This window comes from Orycteropus afer, unplaced genomic scaffold, assembly GCF_000298275.1.
Source record: "Orycteropus afer afer isolate SDZICR_OR568_19922 unplaced genomic scaffold, OryAfe1.0 scaffold00046, whole genome shotgun sequence".
NCBI classification, from domain to species: Eukaryota; Metazoa; Chordata; class Mammalia; order Tubulidentata; family Orycteropodidae; genus Orycteropus; species Orycteropus afer.
In genome coordinates this window covers 16148825-16162954 of record NW_006921633.1, presented here as the reverse complement: position 1 = coordinate 16162954, position 14130 = coordinate 16148825, and the positions used below count along the sequence as shown (strand labels likewise).

At 39.0% G+C, this 14130-nt stretch overlaps 1 protein-coding gene across 1 annotated transcript in view; it reads right to left on the bottom strand.

Moving 5' to 3' along the window:
* Positions 1-6808: 6808 nt before the first annotated feature.
* Positions 6809-14130, bottom strand: part of MDH1 (malate dehydrogenase 1) — a 19716-nt gene continuing 12394 nt past the window's right edge. The window contains 4 exon segments of the mRNA XM_007938038.2: positions 6809-6997; positions 7559-7648; positions 8151-8264; positions 8766-8942. Of these exon segments, the coding sequence (XP_007936229.2) occupies positions 6809-6997; positions 7559-7648; positions 8151-8264; positions 8766-8942 (570 nt within the window).

The following is a 14130-nucleotide window of genomic DNA, read 5'->3' as shown; positions in this document are numbered from 1 at the left end:
ATGATGGGCTCAAGTATAGCAGGGATCGTGGAGCTGGCGCGGGATGGGGCAGTGTTTCGTTCTGCTGTGCATGGAGTCGCTATGAGTCAGAAACGACTCGACGGCACTTAACAACAACAACAACAACAACAACGTACTGGCTATGCTTCTCCCTTGTTCAGGCAGCACTGCTAGGGTATGATGCTCTGCAGGGGCCAATTCTCCACTAAGGTTTCTTTTATTCAGATTGTATATCTTTTAAAAAGTTTTTGAATCCCACTTTATGGGCTTAAAATGTAATTTATTTTCCCAGGAATTCACCAGGTCACTTCCTCAAGTTCTAGTAAAATGCTGTGAAAGGCCTGGGCTTTTCACAAACTGTCATGCTGCACAATTTTCTGGTTCTGGTCTCTATCCATTAAGACAGATGGTAACAGAATGCTTTGTTCTTGGTTAAGGTGACAGAGGTAAACAGTATTCAGACAACTGTTTTCAAAATGTGAATAACCAGACACAAAACCATGGTTCAGAAGCAGTTTTTGAGAATCACTTGTTTGTACAAGTCATCTGCCAGACCTCTCTAGAGATCACTACCATTTCTTTTATGTTTATGTGATCCCTGATTTTTAAGGAGTTGGGTGAAGTTAATCGACAATGAAGTAATAGGTGAATTTACACAAATGGTTGATAAAACAGGGGTAAATATATTATTGAATTAATTTAATTTTGTTTGTACCAACTTCTAGTTGTACCTTCTACCTCTTATAATTTACACATTTGCTGTTGTTGTTGTTATTTGCCGTCGAGTTTGTCCCGACTCATAGCGACTCCTCCTTGGGTTTCCGAGGCAGTATCACTACGGAAGTAGGATTGCCCAACCTTCCGAGGAGTGGCTGGTGGGTTTGAACCGCCAGCCTTCTGGTTAGCAGTCAAGTGCCTTAGGCACTATGCTACCAGAGCTCCTAACTTATATACTTTCTTCATATAGTATTTTCTTTTAATTCTTTAATTCTACATTATGTTACATTGTTTTCCTGCTTCCAATTACTTCAGAATGTTCAAATCATTTGTTTTCTTATTCTTTTTAGTCTATACAAAGTAAAGAGAAAATAATGGTAGAGGAAGCCAACAGGAAGGAGTACATACTTTTGTCCACCTCTGGCTTTCTAGTCTCCCCCTAGTCTCTAGGCAGATTTTTAATAAAGAGCAGCAAGCAAAGGAGAAATGTACTTACTGAATCTCAGTCCCAGTGTCACAAAACAAAGTATAGAAGTATTTGGAACTGAGAGACAATAACTTAATACTGGTACACATCCATAGTTTCTTTATACAACATTTATTTTTTAATTCTATATGAAATTTGGAGGAACTCTGGTGGTGCAGTGGCTAAGGCATTTGGCTGGTAACTAAAAAGCTGGTTGTTCAAACCCACCAATCACTCATTCCATGTGAGAAAGATATGGCAGTCTGTTTCCACAAAGATTTACAACCTCGACTTAAGCTATTCCAGAACATAGAAAAGGATAGAATCCTCCCAAATTCATTTTATGAAGCAAGCATAACCTTGACACAAAGACCAGGCAAAGACATCACTAAAAAGGAAAACTACAGACCAATATCCTTCATGAATACAGATACAAAAATCTTCAATAAAATACTAGCCAATGGACTCCAACAACATATCAAAAAAATAATACATTATGACCAAGTGGGGTTCATACCAGGTATGTAAGGATGGTTCAACATTAGAAAAACAATCAACATCATCCATCAGATAAATAAAACAAAGGAAAAGAACCACATGATCATATCAATTGATGCAGAAAAGTCATTTGATGAAATTCAACACCGATTCCTGATAAAAACTCTCAGCAAAATAGGAATAGAAAGGAAATTCCTCAACATAATTAAGGACATATATGCAAAACCAACAGCCAACATTATTCTCAATGGAGAGAGACTGAAACCATTCCCCTTGCAAACAGGAACCAGACAAGGATGCCCTCTATCACCACTTCTATTCAACATTGTATAGGAAGTCCTAGCCAGGGCAATAAGGCAAGAAAGGGAAATCAAAGGCATCGAAATTGGTAAACAAGAAGTCAAACTATCCCTATTTGCTGATGATACGATCCTATACCTAGAAAACCCAAGAGACTCAGCAAAAAAACTACTCCTGCTCTCCCACCCTGCTGCTTTGGGGGTGCCTGAGTTCCTCTCCTCACCTGGATCCCTGCGGCTGATTGCTCCTCTGTCCAGGTTCCGAGGCTTTTTTTTATCCCCTTTCTCCTGCTCTACTGCCCTGCTGCTCTGGGCATGCCTGATTTCCCTCTCCTTACCTGGATCCCTGTGGCTGACTGCTTCTCTGTCAGGGTTCCTGGCTTTTAATCCCTTTTCCTGCTCTCCCGCACTGCTGCTTTGGGCATGCCTGAGTTCCTCTCCTCACCTGGATCTCTGCGGCTGACTGCTCCTCTGTCCGGCTTCCTGGCTTCTTTATCCCCTTTCTCCCGCTCTCCTGCCCTGCTGCTTTGGGTGTCCCTGAGTTCCCTCTCCTCACCTGTATCCCTGCGGCTGACTGGTCGTCTGTCCGAGTTCCTGGTGAGAACCTTATGAGTAGTTAAAAACACTGTCTGATATAATGCCAAAGATGAGCCCCTCAAGTTGGAAGGCACTCAATATATGACTGGAGAAGAGCTGCCTCCTCAAAGTAAAGTTGACCTTAATGACACTGAGTAAAGCTTCTGGGATCTTCATCTACTAATGCAGCATGACTCAAAATGGGAAGAAACAGCTGCAAACTTCCATTAATAATCAGAACTTAGACTGTGTGAAGTATGAATCTGGGAAAACTGGATGCTGTCAAAATGAAATGGAATGCATAAAGATAAATATCATAGCCATTAGTGAAGTGAATTGGGCTAGTATGGGCCGATTTGAATCAGATAATCACACTATGCCAGGAATGACAAATTGAAGAGGAATGGCATGGCATTCATTGTTAAAAAGAACATTTGAAGATCTATCCTGAAGAACAATGCTGACAGTGATAGGATAATATCCATTCACCTACAAGAAAGATCAGTTAATACAACTATTATTAAAATTTACACTAAAAGCCAAAGATGAAGAAACTGAAAATTATCAACTTCTGCCATCTGAAATTGATCAAACATGCAATCAAGATACATTGATAATTACTGGTGATTGGAACGTGAAAGTTGGAAACAAAGAAGGATCAGCAGATAAAAGACCGGAGATTGCATGATAGAATTTTGCAAGACCAAGGACTTGTTCACTGCAAATATATTTTCTTAACAACAAAAATGGTGAGTATACACAGGAACCTCATCAGATAGAATACACAGGAATCAAATCAACTTAATCTGTAGAAAGAGGTGATAGAGAAACTCAATGTCATCAGTTAGCACAAGGCCAAACATTGGCTGTGGAATAGACCATCAATTGCTCATATGCAAGTTCAAGCTGAAGCTGAAGAAAATTAAAACAAGTCCACAAAAGCCAATATACAACCTTGATTATATGCCACTTGAATTTAGAGTCCATCTCAAGAATAGATTTGACACATTGAACATCAATGATTGAAGACAAGATGAGTTGTGGGATGGGACATCATACATGAAGAAAGCAAAAGGTCATTAAAAAGAAAAGGAAGAAAGAAAAGACAAAAATGTATGTCAGAAAGGACTACGAAACTTTCTATTGAACATACAGTAGCTAAAGCAAGTGGAAGAAATGACAAAAGAGCTGAAAGAGTCCAAAGGGCATCTCAAGAAGACAAAATTATTATAATGACATGTGCAAAGACCTGGAGCTAGAAAACCAAAGGGAAGAACACACTCAGTATTTCTCAAGCTGAAAAGAACTAAGAAAAAATTAATGTCTTGAGGTGGAATACTGAAATATTTTATGGGCATAATATTGAACAACACAGGAAGTAATCAAAAGAAGGTGGAAGCAATACACAGAATCGCTGTACCAGAAAGAATTGATCAATGTTCAGCCATTTCACAAAGTAGTATATAATTAAGAACTGATGGTATTGAAGGAAGAAGTACAAGTTGCACTGAAGGCATTGGCGAAAAATAAGGCTCCAGGAGTTGATGGAATACCAGCTGAAATTTCCAACAACACTGGAACCCCTCAATTGCCTCTGCCAAAAATTTTGGAAGACAAATACTCAGCCTCCTTACTGGAAGACATCCATATGTGTCCATTCCAAAAAAAGATGATCCAACAGAAAGAGGAAATTATTGACCTGTATCATTACTATCGTAGCATAGTGGCTAAGGCACTTGATTGCTAACCAGAAGGGTGGCGGTTCAAACCCACCAGCCACTCCTCGGAAGGAAGGTTGGGCAATCCTACTTCCGTAGTGATACTGCCTCGGAAACCCAAGAAGGGGTCGCGCTATGAGTCGGGGCCGACTCGATGGCAAACAACAACAACATCATTACTATCACATGCAAGTAAAATTTTGCTGAACATAGTTAAAAAATGGTTGCAGCACTACATAAGACAGGGAACTACCAGAAACTCAAGCCAGATTTAGAAGATGTGGAACAAAGGAAAGCATTGCTGATGTCAAATGATCTTGGCTGAAAGCAGAAAATACCAGAAAGACTATGCAAAGGCATTCGGCTTTGTTGATCATAATAAATACGGATAACACTGTTAAGAATGGGAATTACAGAATACTTAATTTTGCTCATGAAGTACCTGTGCATAGACCAAGAGGCAGTCATATGAACAGGACAAAGGGATACTGCATGGTGTAAAATCAGGAAAGGTGGGTTGTATCCTTTTACTGTACTTCAATCTATATGCTGAATAAACTGAGAAGTTAGACTGTATGAAGACTGTGACATCAGGATGGATAAGACTCATCAACAATCTGTGATAGGCAGATGACACAACCTTACTTGCTGAAGCAAAGAGGATTTGAAACACTGAAGATCAGATGACAGCCTGCAGTATGGATTACACCTCAACATAAACAGAAATCCTTGCAACTGGACCAGCAAGCAACATCATGGAGAAAAGATTAAAGTTGTCAAGGACTTCTTTTTACTTGGATCCACAATCAACACCCATGGAAGCAGAAGTCAAGAAATGAAACGACATATTGCATTTGGCAAATCTGCTGCAAGAGAGCTTTTTCAAATGTTAAAGAGCAAAGATGTCATTTTGAAGACCATGGTGCTACTGTTCCAAGTCATGGTATTTTCAGTTGCCTCATATATAAGTGAAAATTGGACAGTGAATAGGAAGACTGCATTTGAATTATGGTGTTGGTGAGGAATACCGAATATACCACAGACTGCCAGAAGAACAAACAAATCTTTTTTGAAGTATAGCTGGGATGCTCCTTAGAAGCAAGGATGACAAGAGTTTGCCTCTCATACTTTGGTCTTGTCGTCAGGAGGGACCAGTCCTTGGAGAAGGGTCTCATGATTGGTAAGAGTGTCAGTGAGAGAGGAAGACCAGGTTGGATTGACAACAGTGGCTGCCACAATGGCCTCAAACACGGCAATCACTGAGGGTTCTGCAGTACTGGGCAGTATTTTGTTCTGTTATACCTATGGTCAGAACCAACTTGACAGCACCTAACAACATGTGTAAGAGAAGACTCAGTAGTGCAAGTAGTTGAGCCCTTGGCTGCTAACGTGAAGGTCGGCTGTTTGAACCCCTCAGCTGCTCCTCAGAAGAAAGTAGTAATCTGCTTCTATAAAGATTTACAGCCTTGGAAACTCTATGGGGCAGTTGTACTCTGTCCTAGAGAGGGTCACAATGAGTTGGAATCAACTCGATGGCAATGGATTTGGCTTTTTGGTTTTATTATGTGTACCGTTAAGCACAATGATGAAAAATTAGACATCTCCTGTCCTCTTGGATTTTTTTTTTTTTGGGGAAAAAAAAAAGACCATGGTGTTTTCAATATTCCAGTAACAAGCTTAGACTGGGAACATTCTATTCACGTTAGAATAAATTTCTGCATTTACTGGTCATGAAATGTAAACGATTCCTTGTTGTTGTTACGTGCCATCAAGTTGAACCTGACTCATAGTGACCCCTCCTTGGGTTTCCGAGGCGGTATCACTATGGAAGTAGATTGCCCAACCTTCCTTCCTAGGAGTGGCTAGTGGGTTTGAACCTCTAGCCTTCTGGTTAGCAGTCATGTGCCTTAGGCACTATGCTACCAGAGCTCCCAATGATTCCTTACTCACTATCAAAGAATACAAGGGAAAATTCTTACTACCTTTTCCTCTATCACAAAAAAAACTGTTATAATTTCATCTGATGACATAAAACTGTTAACAAGTATTATCTACAATCTATTTAATAGTCAATGTTAAAATAAGTATTTACAAAGCACAAACTAACCTTTAAGATTTTTTTAAAAATGTGTTTAATTGTCTAATGCAGATTATGCTTAAAAATATATCTTGAAGTAAATAGATGCCATTAGTCTAAGGTGGACTTTACTGTTCTATTTTAAAATAAAAACATTTATGCTTTATCTTGTACAATTTTTCATCTTCACTGCCTTTTTCTGGTTTAAAAAAAAAAAAAATCACAACTCCTTAATCAAGCTAGGCCATACGCAATTTTGTTTTCTGAACGGAAAATGTTAGGCAGAAATTAAGAGTCAGAGTCATTTTCGTTTGAATATATATTTTTATTTAGAATGTAGCACTAATACCATGATGATAAACTGTCACAAATTTGTACCAAGAAGCACATAATCCTTAAAATGTGTCATTTTTCACAAGTAATTTGAGTATAGCATTATTATTATTTGGTACTAGAGTCAAAGACGACATTTAGATTCTTCTGCTTTTGTGCATGTATGAACATCAGAACTTCTGCCTAGTCAGGGAGAGCTGAGAAATTCAAAGGCATTTTCTTTTTCTTCTGTCAGTTCCTTTGCAGTAATATCCATCTTCTCACGTGAGAAATCATTAATAGGGAGACCTTCAACAATCTTCCAGGTCTTATTCTGTTTAAAAATAATTGCAAATAAAACATTTGTAATTAAGCTAGAGCTGACCTTCCAGCAGGCTACAACCTAGTTTGAACTTAAAGCTAGAGGTGTATCTGTTTTACAGTATGATTCTAGAGGAGCAAATAAAAATTCAGATCTTAACTTAATGGATAATTTTAACAAAAGCTCCACACTTGAATTTAAAATCCACTGAATCTAAGAAAAACCATTAAATGAAGATTTAATTAAGGGTATAAAAACTATTGACTTTAGCACAGTTATAAAAAAGAGTAATACTAACAACCATTGCTTCACATAGAAACATGATACTATTTTGTAGGTTTCTGATTTTAGAGGCATAGCAATATACTGTGCCTCCTGGGTAGAATGGAATCTTGCTTTCTAGATCAATTTCAGCATTTTAAGAACTAGAAATTGTGCTTCACACAATTTCAAAGCTGAGAAACATGTCTAATTTAATAAAGGAAAACCTTATGAGGCTACATTATACCAGTTTTAAGAAAAATATACAACTACTTTTCTAGAGAGAAACCACTTCACCAGGGCTCCCCTTACCTTGATTGTAACAGGGAATGAGTAGAGCAGATCATCAGGAACACCGTAGGAGTTACCATCAGACATTACTCCCATGGACACAAACTCTCCCTGAAAATAACAAGGTTTTACACTCTCATGGTACAAAAGAATTAGCTCACACAACCACCAGACTTGTGAAAACAAAAAAAAATTGAACTGACACTTTGCTATGCATAACTGTTCATTATTATGTAAGTGCCAGGCACTTCTATGATAGAACTTTCATGAACATTACCTCATTCCACTTTCAACCCATGTGTGAACTAGCAGGAGAAACATAATCCTCATTTTTAAGCGAGGAAGCTGTGGCCCAACATAGGTTTTAAGAAGGAAGAAAGTTGTTCCTAGCACATGCCAGGCATTGCGTTAGGTGTTTTTCATACAGAATCTCATTTAATACCACAATGCTATGAGTTCAAAGTCATGTAACACATGTGGAAACAGCTCAGAAAACTCAAGTAACTTTCCTAAGGTTCTCAGTTAGTAGGCACTGAATTAGGATGAGAACATAACCTGTTTGCAAGGTAGGGACAAAAATGAGAGTGGTCTGTGCAAATCATTGAGTCCTCACCTCTGGGGTTCCAAACCAGATGTCTCTGATGTGGTCACCGATGGCTTTCGCAGCAGACATTGCACTGGATAGTTTCCGAGCCTTGATGACAGCAGCGCCACGCTGCTGCACGGTCTGGGGTAGGGCAGGAAGAGACAGAGTGTTACCTAATCGTGACAGAAGTTTCATTCATTCCAAGCTGACCCTGGGGGGTAAGGGTAGGGGTAGGGAGGAGGCTGAGATGTTATCTTTATGCGTCCCCTCTGTAATCAAGCAAAGACCCAATGTCAGCCTTACTAACCTATTTCAATTATACTCACCAGATTTTTTGAACAGAGAAAACTAACCCCCGAAAAGTTTACCTCACTTCACACAAAGAAATGGATCCCTGTATAATTGATGACTGGAGAGTATTCTAGTTTTATTCCACTTTATGAATCACTATTGATTTCCACACAACAGACCAAATCAGATTGAATCATCACTGGTTGGCTAAGACCCAAAAAGAAACCATGCAATCACCACAGCAACTATGAAAGGCCTGCTCTCGTGAGGACACATTCAGGTCAGCCAAGTCGTGTGTCTCTCGAGTTCTTTATGCCTGGGTGTTAAGAGGATGCAACCGATTTTTCCTACCGAGATGAATTCTCCTTTGAGCCAGCTGTCATCTTTCAGAGCTTCATAAACACCAACTTCCTTTCCTTGATATTTCACCTTGGCATGGTTGACATCTGGATACTGAGTGGAAGAATGGTTTCCCCAAATGATGACATTCTTTACGTCGTTAGCAGTCACACTGAGCTTAAGAGCAATCTAATCAAATTAAAGCAGAAACATTATTTAGATAAATGTCTGTATTTCAAATTATGACATACTTGCCCTCAACTAAAGATAAAAAGCTTCTGAAACTTCAAGAGAACATGAAAATTGTGTTGATTTGTTAAAAAAAAAAAAACGCAACCTGTACTGCCTGGTAATTTTCTTAAACAGCTTAATAATGTAAACAAAGTGTGAACATGAAGCATAGCATAGGAAATTTAGTAGAACGTTTAGAAGTAGAGATCTTCCTATAGGTTGTGATTAACTTATTAGTACAGAAAGTTCATGAAATATAAGACATCAACCAAGAGGTTAATATTTCTCAAATATGTAATTATGACCTTTGTCTTGTTGCTAGTAGTTACTTACAGATGCCTCCTCAGCACTGCAGAACAATCAGTTTTACTTTCTCCTTATTTAGTGACTCCCATTTACTTAGATAAGGCCCTCTGGTAGCAAAGTGCCTAAGGCATCTGACTGCTAACCAGAAGATTGGTGGTTCAAACCCACCAGAGACTTTACTTCTGTGAAGATTTATTACTTTGGAAACCCAATGCGGGTTGCTATGAGTTGGAATCAACTTGATGGCAGTATGCTTGGTTTTGAGCTATTTACTTAGGTAAGAAGCTCTAGTGGTGCAGTGCTTAAGGCATCTGTCTGCTAACCAGAAGGTTGGTGGTTCAAACCCACCAGCCACTCTGCAGAAGGAAAATGAGGCAACCTACTTTACTTCCATAAAGATTTTCCAACCCAGTGGGGGTTGTTGTGAGTCATGATCAACTTGCTGGCTGTGGTTTTTTTCTGGTTTACTTAGATGGTTGAGGAAGGTAATACTATGCTTAAATAAAATATTTATTATATACCATATGTTATTGTGTGCTGTTGAGTCAATTCCATCTCATAGCAACTGTATTAAGACAGTGTGGAACTACCCCATAGGTTTCCTAGGCTGTAATCTTTATGGAAGCAGACTCTACATCTTTCTCCTGCATAGAGGCTGGTGGGATTGAGCTGGTAACTTTTTGGTTAGAAGCTGAGCAATTAACCATTGCACTACCAAAACAAAAAAAAAACAAACTACACTCACAGCTGTAGAGTTGATTTGACTCACAGCGACCCCTCCTTAGGTTTCCAAGGTGGTATCTCTATGGAACTAGATTCCCAATTTTTCCTTCCGAGGAGTCGCTGTTAGGTTTGAACTGCCATCCTTCTGGTTAGTAGTCAAATGCCTCAGGCACTATGCCACCAGAACTCATAATACTAAAATTACAATGGATATAAATCTCTAGCTAATGGCTCAGAAAGCACTTAAGGATCATGCAATGCTTTGTAGTCACAAAAAAATATCAGTTATATACTACAGTAGCCATATAAAAAGTTAGAAAGTTATGTCTTAAGGATTTAAATAAATTTAAAAAATCAGCTTGCTTATTCTGCTATTTGTGTGACAAGGTAATATACCAAAAAGAAATTATAATTAGTTGTACATATAGTTTGTTACTAATTAGAAAGCAGAATTTTTCCTGAGCCAGAAGGGAATATGGAAGAAAAGATGTTGATGTGTTAGGGTGAGACTGTGGGTAAATTTTCTTTCCTTTATGTCACAATAAGAATGATAGGAAGAAAAAAAATGTGTCAAGAGTCCATAGCTTTTACACACATGAATTAAAGCAGCATTATACCAAAGTCCTTTTTGAGCATTCCCAATAAACTTTAATATTTTAAAGATTAAAAAAAAGATCTTTAAAATATCAAATATTAAAAAAAAAGTTCAAAAATATTTTTAAAAAAACAAGGGTAGGACTAATACCAAAGTGGAAGCAACTTAAATGTCCTTTGACAAGTGTTTTGGTTACCAAGTGCCACTTTGACAAGCATATACCAAAATGGGATGGCTTTAACAAACGAGTTTATTCTTTCACAGTCTGGAAGCTTTAAGTCTAAGTTCAAAGGCTCTAGAGGTTGGGTGAAAGCCCCTCGACCTTGGGCTTTAGCTCTGCCTCTTGCTCCTGGCCCACTGAAGCCAGGGGCATATCTTCACTCAGGCAGCTCCTGGCTGCTGAGGCTAACAAGCCTAAGGTTGACAAATAAAATGGCACAGTCCAGATGTTACCAAACCACACGGCAGGCCATTAATTCAAGTCCATTGTAAGTCCCAAGGTTGACAGAGCATGGCAGGCTGCTGAACAACGACACGGCTACCTGCAGGGTCCACACGTGCCATAAGCTAGAGACCATTCCCCAAGGCTTCTGCTTATATATAGGAAGCAGACCACTTCCCTAAGGCAGCTACTCAGCTGCTCACAGTAGACTCCACCATGGAGTTGATTACCCAGCCAAGTTCACACACAAACTGGATCACCACAACAAGTGAATAGGCAAACAAACTGTGTACACCTGTATACTGGATCACTACTTAGCAATAATAAGGAACAAACTACTGATGCCTGCAACAACTCAGATGGAGGTTAAGGGTATCACATGGAGTGAGAAAGGCCAATCTCAAAAGGTTATATACTGTTTCATTTTTTAAAAACTTTTATTGTGATTTGGGTGAAAGTTTAAAGAGCAAATTCATTTTCTATACAGCAGTTCACATACACTGTCTCATCACATTGACTGCAATTTCCCACAATGCAACTCCTCTCCCACTTCCTCCCTATAGACACCTCTTCCCTGGGTCCTTCGCTCCCATGTACTCCTGCCCCCTGAGCTGTCTCCCTGTGCATACACAGCCCTTCTATTCTCCTATGATTGGTCTCTCCAAGGAGTGTATCAACCTAACGTAAGTGTTCAGCTCATGTGCCTATCTTTTGTTTTGCTGGAAACTACAGGAATAGGTTCAATTCCAGACCTGAAGGGCAACTAGGGGCCATAATCTCAGGGGTTCCACCAGGTTCTATCAGACCAAAAAACCTGTTTTTTTTTTATGATTTTGATTTTTGTTCCTCATTGTTCTCCCAATCTCCCCAGGATCTCCTACACAGATCCTCCTCTGAGAGGTTGACAGTGGTAGCTGGGCACCAGCTACTTCTTCTGTTCTCATAGTGATATAGGCTGAAGATCACATGGTGTATCAGTCCCTTGGACTAATTCTATCCATGCGTCTTTGGTTTTCTTCATTCTTCTTTGCTCTGGACAAGGAGAGACCCATCTTTGCACCTCGATGGCTGCTTGCAAGCTTTTAAGATCCCAGTCGCTACTCACCAAAGTAGGATGTGGAAAAATGTTTTTGTGTAGTATGTTATGCCAGTTGAGCTTGATGTCTCCCTGCAACCATGGTTCTGAGCCCACAGGTCCAACTACTTGCTCCTTCTGGGTAGCTTACTTTGGCTAAGAAGTGAGTACAACCTTGTCCCTTGTCATCTCTACTATATACCTGGAAATTCTTACAGAACATACAAGTACATTTGTAGAAACATTGTATGCCAACCCTAGATATGGTTTTGCGCACACTCCTCCCTGCATAGGCATACCTAAATGTTCAGCCTGTCCACCCATCTATCCATCCTTAGATCAATGTTTCCCATCACTGACAACAAAGTAATGTGCAAAAGGGTTCATCTTTGTTGTCAGTACCTCCCATTCAACTGTCTTCGTCTTCCTCAACACCACTGTGTTGATCACTCACATTTCGTACATTGCCCTTCTCTTTGCCCAAATCAATACTTGTCTCTACCTATGTAGCAGTGTTCTCCTCTCCCCTCTTACCCCTGGTAACCAACAAAGAAAATTTTCTTCCATAAATAAACCTTTCCTTGGCTTTTTACAATAACAGACTAATACAATATTTCTCCTTCTGTGTTTGACTTACTTTGCTCAGCATTATGTCCTCCAAGTTCATCCATGTTATGCGGTGTTTTGCAGATTCTACGTTATTCTTTAGGGTAGAATAGTATTCCATTGTGTGTATGTACCATAGTCTGGTTATCCATTCTTCTGTTGATGGGCACCTAGGTTGTTTCCATCTTTTGGCTATTGTAAATAGTGCTGTGATGAACATGCGTGTGCATATATCTGGTCTTGTCCTGGCTCTCACTTCTTTAGGATATGTACAGTAATAGGATTGCTGGGTCAAATGGTATTTCTAACTCCAACTTTAGAAGGAAATACCATACTGATTTCCACAGTGATTCTACCATTTTACAGTCCCACCAGCAGTGTATGAGAGTCCCAATCTCTCCACATCCTTGCCAGCATTTGTTCTTTTCTGTCTTGTTGAACTTTGCTACCAGTGCTGGGGCAAGATGATATCTCTTTGTTGTTTTGATTTGCATCTCTCTAATGGCTAATGATCATGAGTGTTTCTTCATATGTTTGTTTTGGCCGCCTGAATATCCTCTTTGGTTAAGTGTCTATTCATGTATTCTGCCCATTTTAAAAATTGGATTATTTATTTATTTTTGTTGAGGTGTTGGAGTTTTCTATACATTTTAAAGATAAGTTCCTTGTCAGGTATGTCGTTACCAAATATTTTTTTTCCCAATCTGTAGGTTCTTCTTTTACTCTTTCGAAGTCTTTGGAAGCACATAAAAAATTATTTATAAGGTCCCATTCATCTAATTTATCTTCTGCTGTTTCTGCATTTTGGGTTATGCTTGACAGTCTATTTATGCCATATATTAGGGCCCCTAAGTTTGTCCCTATTTTTTCCTTGAGGAACTTTATAGTTTTAGGTTTCACATTTAAATCTTTGATCCATCTGGAGTTAGTTTTTGTGTATGATATGAGGTGCAGATCTTGTTTCATTTTTCTGCAAATGGATATCCAGTTTGGCCAGCACCATTTATTAAACAAACATTCTTTTCCCCATTTAATGGATTTCAGCCCTTTGTCAAATATCAGCTGACCATAGGTTGATGGATCTATTTCTGGGTTCCCAATTCTATTCCATTGGTCTATGTGTCTGTCTCTATACCAGGACCAGGCAGTTTTGACTACTGCGGCTGTATAATATGTTTTGAGATCCAGGAGTGTGAGACCTACTTTGATCTTCTTCTTCAATAGTGCTTTGCTTATCCGAGGTCTCTTTCCATATAAAGTTAGTTATTGGTTTTTCCATATCCTTAAAGAATATTGATAGGATCTGGATTGGGATTGCATTGAATGTATAGATTGCATTGGGTAGAACTGACATTTTCACAATGTTCAATCTTCCTATCCATGAGCATGGTATGTTCTT